Source organism: Zootoca vivipara, chromosome 10 (genome assembly GCF_965207765.1).
Source record: "Zootoca vivipara chromosome 10, rZooViv2.hap1.1, whole genome shotgun sequence".
NCBI classification, from domain to species: Eukaryota; Metazoa; Chordata; class Lepidosauria; order Squamata; family Lacertidae; genus Zootoca; species Zootoca vivipara.
Genome location: NC_142593.1, coordinates 55,960,361 through 55,970,768, shown reverse-complemented (window position 1 = coordinate 55,970,768; position 10,408 = coordinate 55,960,361). Strand labels below are relative to the sequence as shown.

Genomic DNA, 10,408 nt, shown 5'->3' with positions numbered 1-10,408 from the left:
TGGTGACATAAGGTCCTTGTGCTGACTGGGTTCCTAATGACAGACACTGCCTTTCCATTCAGTCAACACTTCATAACAGTCCTTGTAAGTACTTATAATATGCCTTAAGCACAGTGTTTTGAGTTCTGCCAGGAGACCTTGTTGGTTATGCCATCACCAAGCCAATCCTGGGCTGCTGGTATTTATGAGAGGACCAGCTTGATGGCACCACCTTGGCTTGGATTAGTCTTTCCCCCATTGTTCAGCTGGTGCTAAGGTTAGTTGGTTTCTAGTGGCAGCTGAATGTGTTTCATTTCTGCCAGGTCTTCTGAGTTAACAGCATTGGCCATTGCAGTGAAGACAAATGATAGATGGAGCGGCTGCATACACTGGATTTTATATTAAAAGTAGCTATCTTGTGAATGTGTTATTGGTTTGCTTTTATGTAGGTGTATGTTGTGACCAACACGGAGGTCGATTTATGATGAAGAGTGGGATATGAATTGTGGCTGACCTCCAACCTTAGTCATGCTCAGGGTCAACCTTAGTCATGCTCCATAATAATAATAATAATAAATAAATAAATAAATAAATAAATAAATAAATAAATAAATAATGTACTGGAGGAATTACATGCCATTGATTTCAATGTGTCTAATGTTGTGAATGACTTAACTGACCATTAATCTTTAGAAATAAATAAGATACCCAAACATGACTGTCCGTGAAATAAGAGACATTCACAGTGCATTTTTCTTTCCACTAAACATACTAAATGCAAAACAACCTTCTCTTTACTAACACACTAGGAGGGGGTGTACCTCACCTTGCACATAATCTTACCCAAAGTTAGAAGGCTGGTGCTGCGTAAAAAGGACCCTGAAAAAATAAGACTGCATAAGATGATGCTTTTTGGAATCCCAAACACTGTATCTAACTGCATGGGGACCACCATCAAGAAGGGATTTCCTTTTTCTTCTTCAAAGATCCTTTCAGTTTCTGCCATAGACTGTCCTTGTTCTTCAACTTCCCATCTGCTGGAGGCAGAGACTTCTCCCTCTTTCGGATTTCTCTCACCAGCTTGTGAAAAACATCGTCAATGTAGAAATGCAAGGCAGCAGAGGTCTCAAAGAAAGGGCAGGCATACTGTCTGGCCAAGTTGACACCTTCCTCTCGGGAGACCTACAACAAAAATCAAGATGGTCTTTGTCACGGAAGTAAGCCCCAAGCACAGATTGACTGTAGGTCTAGCCAAGTCAGATTCAAACAGATGGTATCAAAGTATTCCTGCTATGGTTGGGGACCATCTATAATTTTTGTAGACTATTTTTGGATTCAGTATTCATGTAGTCATCTGGAGATAGACCTGGAAACAGCATCCTTTGAAGCTCAATACAGTCATACCTTGGGTTGCGAACGTGATCCGTGCAGGAGGCATGTTCGCAACCTGCAGCGTTCGCAATCCGCAGTGCTGTGTCTGCGCACGCGCATGATGCACTTCGGCACTTCAGTGCATGCACATGACATCATTTTGCGCCTCTGCACATGTGCGAGTGCTGAAACCCCTGACATTGATTCATGGCCATCGCTGCCTCCTGTGGGCGAGAGTTCCGTAGTTTAACTATGCTATGCACAAAGCAGTATGCTTTCTTTTATCTGTCCCGAGCACTGCGTTTTATATGTCCTATTTTAAGGTTACCAGATTTATTTCAAAGAATCCGGGGACACTTTTTTTTGAAAAGAGAAAAAGAAAGTTATTAAAGAAAGTTATTTTAAAAAAATATTAAGAAAAAATATCTTCTCTTCTGTGGTCTCCTCTGTCGCACGGCCTTCCTCTGGGCCCTGGCTTGCTCTCTTGGAGCGCTAGCTGCCGTGGAGTAGGCTCGGGTTGGGCCTTGCCCTCCCGGTGCCCTCCTACCTCTCTTCCTCAGCGGCAGCAGCAGTCTCAGCAACCCATAGCCAGCCTGGTAGCACAGTTGACTCTGGCTGGCTTCAGGAGCTGCTCGCTGCCGTGGCGCCCACCATTTTGCCTCACCGGAAGTCCCCATATGATTTGTCTTGTGCTGTTGAACCAATCACGCAACATTCATGCCCTACTAATAAATCTACAGCACTTTGTAAAGGGGCCCCTGACCATCAGGTCCAGTCGTGTCCGACTCTGGGGTTGCGGCGCTCATCTCGCTCTATAGGCCAAAGGAGCCAGCGTTTGTCCGCAGACAGCTTCCGGGTCATGTGACCAGCATGACAAAGCTGCTTCTGGCGAACCAGAGCAGCGCACGGAAACGCCGTTTACCTTCCCTATTTATCTACTTGCACTTTGACGTGCTTTTGAACTGCTATGTGGGCAGGAGCAGGGACTGAGCAATGGGAGCTCACCCCGTTGCAGGGATTCGAACTGCCGACCTTCTGATCAGCAAGCTCTAGGCTCTGTGGTTTAACCCACAGCGCCACCTGGGTCCCTCTACAGCACTTACAATATAAATTAATTGAAATTTGTGGACATTCCAGGGACGGATTTTGTCTGGGGACAGATTTGTAAATCTGGGGACTGTCCCCAGGAAGCGGGGATGTCTGGTAACCATATCGTATTTATTTCACATGGAACATACCGTTTAAAACTTTGGGAAAAATATCTCAGCTTTCAGGTACTCTGGGCAGCCCTGTGACCTCATAAAGTGGAGAAATATTTATTGGCTACCCCATTAAAATTCCAGTTGTGGCTTTTGCCAGCCTCTCCTCTGAAAATTACAAGTGAGATTAAATGGAACGCTGACAGCATGCGGAGGCAGTGATGGATGGCCTGCCATCTTTTAAGACAGCTAGTGCTGTGCTAAGGTCAGCTCCCGCACACCAAAAGGACGCAAGGGAAGGGGGAGAAAAATGCCAGGAGTGGGGCACAGCTTGGCAGGCACCGCCAGTCTCTGGGTCCCACCTGACAGGAGCTCGCATTTTTCTACATCACCAAGGGAAAAAGCAAGAAAGCAAACAAATCAATACCTTAACTGTGCTTTGAGGATATTGTGTGTGTTGGTGTCGTTGCATGCCTCCCCCAGTTCCAAGTGATAGGAGACTCCAGAGGTGCTTCCACTTACCCAGGATTTACATAGTTAACTTGGGATTAAGGTCAGCGGAGACTCTGGTTTTATTTACACATATGGTATATACAACGTGAGCGTAGGGTGGAAGGGCTCACAGAATTAACAATCCCAAAAGATCTTGCTTCTTCATTAGTCACAACTTGGGATCCAGCACAGAGCAAGGTATATGTTTCTCTCTCGCGCCAGCTTCTAACTCCCTCTTACAACTCTGCTATTGTTCTTTAAGGTACTAGATAGCTGAGGGAGGTGGGGTTGGGAAAGCCCTCCACCCCTTGCTTCTGTTGCACAGAACAACTTTTTTAGATATGCTAAATTGTGGTACCTTACTAGCCAGCCAAAGCCACTACAGTGGGACCTTGACTTACGAGCTCCTCGACAGCCGACGTTTTCGACTTACGAGCAGAAAAAGTGGCCATGCGCTTACGATTTTTTCGACATGCAGCTAGATGCGGTTTCCTCGACTTACAATTTCCCCCCGTTTCCAATGCATTCCTATGGGAAACCACTTTTCCTATGGGAAACTCAACTTACGAAGTTTTCGACCTACGAGTGTGCATTCGGAACGGATTAAATTCGTAAGTCAAGGTCCCACTGTACCTTGGCAAAGAGGCTGGTTTGGCAGGTTTGCTGTTAAACATTCACAGTGATAAAGGGTCACAGGTTTTGGAAAGGGTCCAGGGTGTTATCCAGACTGACCCCCCAAATTCACAGCAATATAGAATTGTAGATTTGGATGTCGCCCTACAGGTCATCCAAGTCCAATGTTCCTGCCATGCAGGAATCACAGCTAAAAAATAAACTGTGTCCCTTCCCTGCTCATTCTCTGCTTCTGTGTTTGTGCCTCACTTTAAAACTTGGTCAAGAGCAGCATCAAACTCCCTACCTAAGTGTGTTTTGCTCAGAGAGTTATCATTAAGTAAAGCAGCTAAATCAGTCTGGCAGATTTGGAGGCTGGCCTCCGAAGTAGGGAGACGATAAATCTCTTCCTGAACACACCACACCTGCAGCTGCGGCAATCAGCGCTCTCGGCCCCATGATAAGCCGCCAGTCATTAAAGGCAGAGGAGTTGCCATGGCGAGGCTTCCTAGGCCGCAGGTGGAATGATAATTGGTACAAAGCTTCTCTTAAAGTTACTCTTTCAGCCTGGATGCCTTTCATTAGCTATAAAAAAAGAAAACCGGGCTGGTTTAACTCTCTTTCCTTTATCGTTGAGATCTTTATCCTGCCTTAACTTTGGATCATGGAAAAGAGAGTAAAGTTTGGAAGGATCAAGATTAGGAATAGTGTGGAATACTGTGTCCGATTCTGGCTACCACAATTAAAGAAGGATGTTGACAAGCTGGAATGTGTGGCAAGAGGGCAACCAAGATGATCAAGGGTCTGGAAACTAAGCCTTATGAGGAGTGCTTGAAGGAGCTGGGTATGTTTAGCCTGGAAGAGAGGAGACTGAGAGGAGATATAATAGCCATCTTCAAATATATAAAGGCTTGTTGCATGGAAGAGGAAGCATGCTTGTTTTCTCCTGCTCTGAAGAGTAGGACTCGAACCAATGGCTCTAAGTTACAAGAAAGGAGATTCCAACTAAATATTTGGGAAAACTTTCTCACAGTGAGAACTGTTCAGCAGTGGAACAGACTCCCACAAGAAGTGGTGGACTCTCCTTCCTTTGAGGTTTTTAAACAGGTTGGATGGCCAACTGTCATAGATGCTTTAGCTGAGATTCTTGCATTGCAGGGGGCTGGACTAGAGGAACCTTGGGGATCCCTTCCAACTCTAAGATTCTATGATTCTCTGTTAAGACTCCTGGTAGTTCCTTTTCAGCCACATCTTTACCTGCCCAACATATGGTGTCAGATGGTGGGGCAGGTTGGGGGAAATGGCCTCCAAATTAGGACCCCTGGCAGGTTTACTTCTGGGATAGAGAAAGATTGACAGACAGAGAGAGACATAGAAATAGAGAGATGGAGTAAAAAAAAAAGCCCCTAGAGAAAGGATGGGATGGCACAGGGGATGTGGTATGCAATATTGCAATCCCACAAACATACCCAGCTGAGGTTCTGCCCGCTGTCTTGAGACTTTGCAGGTTCCTCTGCCAGTCAGAATAGTAAATGACACTGGGTTAGATGGACAATGGTTTAAGGCAGCTCGGTCTCTTGAAACAACCAGCATTTTCATTTTCTCCTGGAAAGTCCCTGGAAATTTCTTATCTTCCTCTCTCTCTATTTGCTGCATAGTCCCAGCAACAATTTAACCAACCCTTCTGACAGGGAGTTTTATGAAAGAAAGCAGGCTAATTGTCATCTTTTAAAAATAAAATAAAAAGGTTGCAGCCCATAACTCACATTTGATTTGCAAACCAAGAAAACGTTGCCCTTCCAATTATTGGCTGCCATGCACCAACAATCATGGACTTAACACTGTTTATACAGACCAGGTTTAAAACCACTAAATCAATCTGCAATTTAACACGGCAAAGATTAAGGAAAGGCACGCACATATGCCGACTTGCTTCAGAAGTGACAGTTTTTACTCCTCGCATTTTATCCCTCAAAGCTTCCTCTTGTCGAGGACGGGATTGATGGGGGAGTTTAAGGCAATATCATGCTAAAAAAAAATGTTTCAGGAACAGTGGCCTCAGGGCTGAAACACATAAGACACTTGGATCACCTTACAACATCCCTGGATGGCTTCTGTGTCTAACATGAGCTGCGAAGATCTCAGCATCCATCATCAAGGAGAGTGATTAAGGGTCGATTTCTCCCCCAAAGCATTTTGCACATTTTCGAAATTATCTGTAATCTATAAAGCTGTGCTGATTGCAATGCCGTCACCATCATTATTGATGACCGGAAGAGGGCTGCAAAAAAATGGTGTATTTTACAGTATTTTATTTTTTAAAATAAAGAAGGTAAATAAGGGACCTGCTTTAGAGGATATGGCATTGACTAGGATGAGACAGAGGGGCAGCCCTCTGTTTGAACGTTGGTAATCCCTGCTTTAGCCAGATGGCCTTCGGTCTGATTCAGATTTTGAATATTAGCAAACATGCATTTCAGTACTGATGAAAACTGCAAGGTGTTGAAGACTGGCTCTTTCCACTGTTGTGCTTGTGTGAGTGAGAAGTATTTGATTTGTCTGTTGCAAGGAGAAAGCATCTTGAATGCAAAGGATTGGGGGGGGGGGGACAGGCAGAGCTGAGAATGACAAGGGTTTGTGTACTTGCTTCAAGTCACCACCTGCCAAATTCCATGCTTCTGATCTCTTCTGAGTCAACCTCGGTTGGGGAGATCACAGGGCAATCTGTCAGAAAACTGGCTGTCACATTTTCCAGCATTAGGGCTCTCAATTCCCCCAGAAATAGACTGAGTGTTTTAACATGACCATTTCTCCAAGAGCTGAACTTGTCACCCACAAGCTGTGGCTAATGCCATGCATGGCAACAGCTCCTGTAGTATAAAATCTGTTCTCATATGACTTAGCAAACATTTAACGCTACAGATTGTTCAAAGCATTTCACAGGCATCACTTCAGGAACCATTACAACTCCCTCCCTTTAAAGGAAGCCAGTGCTGTTGTTAGTGACCTTGCCAGAGTTCATAATTCCATGGAAGGTCTATAACTCAGTAGTAGTACATCTGCTTTGCATGCAGGAGGTTCCAGGTTCAATCCCAAGCGTCTCCAGTTAGGTATGGAAATGCCCTCTGTCCAAAATCCTGGAGAGCTGCTGTGAGTCGTTGTAGACAATATTGAGCCAGGTGGACCAATGGTCTGGCTCAGTATATGACAGCTTCCTACGTTCTGATGGTTTGGCATACAAATTTCAGCAAATTTTTTTTTAAAAATCTCTGAGTCCTTCTCCAGCCTAGATTGTAAATCATGGGTTATGAGCATGGACAGAAGGAACAGAATCCAGTACTCATCCAGTGACTTCATCAGCAGTGCAACATCACTGTGGTCCTTAATTGGCTCAAGCTAAGCCAAGCTATTTTCCAGAAAGGAAATATTCAGTTGCCTAGTCCAATTATGAGAAGGTTCAGATGTCACCCCTTCATTAGATATGGGCATGTGGGAGGTTTTGAGAAAATGGTTTGATTTAAGACCACCTAGGAGCTTCAAAGCTGAGGCCACATTTGAACTCACAACTTTAAGGATCAAAATCATTTTCCTAACTACTATATACATCCACCCAGAGCACATTTTCACCAACCCTGGTCATTTACGTGTGCCTAAATGCATAAGTGCATGTATAAAGAAGACTGGCAGACAGACAGAATTAATTAGACAGCAGTATCGTTGTTTGCCTTTTATCAGAAAACTTTTCATCATCTCAGATTTTCCTCCTCTACCTACTCCTTGATTTGTGTTCTCCCCACAGCGTGCTCTACAGCAGTCTGCTTTGATTCCCCCCTTATTTTCTCTCTCTTCAAATGCTGAAAGGGGGAGAGAGAGAGAGCCCAAAGAGAAAGGGGAGAAAATTAAAACTTATCGGAGGAAGTGATGTTTATCTCCTAGGTAGCCCTCTTCTGTAGCTAACAAAATCAGGTAGCACACAACCACGGGATTCAGCACTTCCTGCTATAAGTCATTGTATTTATCAGATGGAACAGACATCAAAAAAGGCCTTTTGTGTGCCATTGAATTTCTATCAAGCCGGCGGAATCTTTGTTCCTGAAAAGGAATCCGCTATCAAGAGTTTTTATACAACCCTTTGGAACTTCATTTTCCAGACCTGCTGATATGTCTTTGACATCCTTGTGGCCCTATGCAACCCTTTTTGTCAGAACCCTTTTTGCCTAGATGCTTCCTTTGTCTGAATTTTTCTTTTTCTTTTTTAAAGAAAACCCTAGTTTGCCAGGTGTGACTATGGTAATACTAAGGCAGCAAATTTGCTTTCCCCTTGAATAAACAGTTGCTTTAGGGATATGAAATCTCTACCACTTTTATTTCTGTGTTATTTTATTGCTCAACAGAATGTGATGTGGCACAACTGGAAGACCCAGTGGGGACACATCTGCCAGGGCATGGACATCCTGAATTTTGTGTTTAACAATCTAACATTGCAACATTATTTAAGAGCAGGTTGAGGCAGCTATTGCCCCTCTAAAACTATCCATACCAGGTTTCTCAACCATTGCTATTGCATCTTTTCTTTTAGCAGGTCAAGATAATCAGGTGACAGCAAAAACTGCAAAAAATAAAATAAAAAAATAACAGGGGCAATTAGAATAAGATCTATTATTTGATTGTTTTTTTAACACTCTCAGATTTTTTTATTAACTCTGCCATTTGTACTGATGTAAACATCTAGAACAGGCATCCCCAAACTTCAGCCCTCCAGATGTTTTGGACTACAATTCCCATCATCCCTGACCACTGGTCCTGTTAGCTAGGGATCATGGGAGTTGTAGGCCAAAACATCCGGAGGGCCGCAGTTTGGGGATGCCTGATCTAGAATGTATTTTGTATAGCTAAGCATTTAGCTCAGGCATAGGCAAACTCTGGCCATCCAGATGTTTTGGGACTACAATTCCCATCATCCCTGATCACTGGTCGTGTTAGCTAGGGATGATGGGAGTTGTAGTCCCAAAACATCTGGAGGGCCAGAGTTTGCCTATGCCTGATTTAGCTCTATCTTCAGTACATTGTATTTTATTTTATTGCTATGGCCAGTGGCTGATGCAAATTAAGATTCTTCCGATCTCTCTCTCTTTAAGAGCGGGGGTGAGTGTGACATGACGGAGGCAACCGAGAACTGGGGGACTGATTGGGTGTGTGTGAAATTCTTCTAAGTATTGGGGGACTGCTGTTAGTGGCACAATGTTCCTCCCGGCTCTTCTTCTTTTATTGTCTAGCACTAAACTACGCAAGGAATTCAGTGTGTCCTTGCATCTAATATGCAATGTATTTTCCACTAGACTAGCGGCTGCTCCATTTGGACAAGTGGAATGATGCCCTCCAACTTCAATCTGCCCTCTGGTGCCTTTTTATTCACATCCAGTCTGGAGGATGGCACTGCCTTTCGGCATCCTTTATCTCAGTTTCTGTGTATCCCCTCTACTCTGTGAGCAAAATAGGTCTTGCCCATCTTGACGAGGTTGCAGGAAGCGCCAGCTCTGAGTTGAGGCACCATCTTGCATCAGGGTCTGTAAGGAGCTGTCCAAGGTCCTTATTTGTGCCTTGAATGGACCAGACCTGCCTGTACAGTACTTCAGTAGAGGTAGGTCTACTGAAGGTCTAGGGAAGCTCAGGCCCAAGGGCCAAATGTTTCACTCAAGGGCCTGCCCCCCATTCTGGTCCTCGGAAATCCACCACAAAGTGACAACCCTCACTTTGTCTGCTTCAAACCCCATGCATCTCTGCCTGGCTGGAATGAGTCCTTGAAGGAGCTGGGCATGTTTAGCCTGGAAAAGAGGAGACTGAGAAGAGATATGATAGCCATTATCAAATACCTTGAGGACTGCGACATGGAAGAGGGAACAAGCTTGTTTTTTTTCCCTGTTCTGGAGGCTAGGACATGGACCAATGGCTTCAAGTTACAAGAAAGGAGATTCTGACTAAACATCGGGAAGAACTTTCTGCTAGTAAGAGCTGTTCAACAGTGGAACACACTCCATTGAAAGGTAGTGGTCTCTTCTTCATTGGAGGTTTTTAAGCAGAGGTTGGATGGCCATCTGTCATGGATGCTTTAGTTGAGATTCCTGCACTGCTTAGGGGTGGGCTAGATGATTCTTGGAGTCCCTTCCAACCCTACAACTCTATAATTCTAATGTCAATCATTCATCCTGCTTCTCCAGGTGGAAGAGAGGAGTGTGTGAGAGTGTGTGTGTAGAAATTAGCCTGTCGTGCAAAGGTAGAATTTCCATTTGCTGCTTCATACATTTTTGCTTCTGCCTGCGCCCTACATGGGCATGTGGCCTTTCCATGCTTGCCTAGAAGGGAACAAGGTCCTCAAATTGAAAACAGTTCCCCATCCCTGGGGTAATGAATCAACTGCCTATTTCTTCTTGGCTTGGTCTGCCAGAAGCAACTCAACCTGGCAGTATGCAGGGGGAAAAAGCTTTCCCCTCTGATGTAGTTTTCTATGTGTGGGGATATTCAGTTACCTACACCTCATTTTAAATTGCAGAGTCTCGACACAGGTGTTTACACACACACACACACACCAACATCTATATGTTCTTTGTGAGAGCCAGACCAAAGTCTCGCCCAAAACTCTGGACTTTTATCCCCAAATGTCCCTCTAGGCTGTTGTGGTTGTTTTCTTCACTTTAGATGATTTGTTGAAGGAAATAACTGACATGCCGGTTCTTTCATGCACAATGCAGGAGATT

At 44.4% G+C, this 10,408-nt stretch overlaps 1 protein-coding gene across 1 annotated transcript in view; it reads right to left on the bottom strand.

Moving 5' to 3' along the window:
* Positions 1-872: 872 nt before the first annotated feature.
* The window catches only part of RIT2 (Ras like without CAAX 2), a 161,802-nt gene continuing 152,266 nt past the window's right edge, over positions 873-10,408 (bottom strand). Inside the window, exon 5 of the mRNA XM_035100639.3 lies at positions 873-1,161. Coding sequence (XP_034956530.1) covers positions 934-1,161 — 228 coding nt within the window. The 3' untranslated portion in view covers positions 873-933. The remainder of the gene's footprint in view (positions 1,162-10,408) is intronic.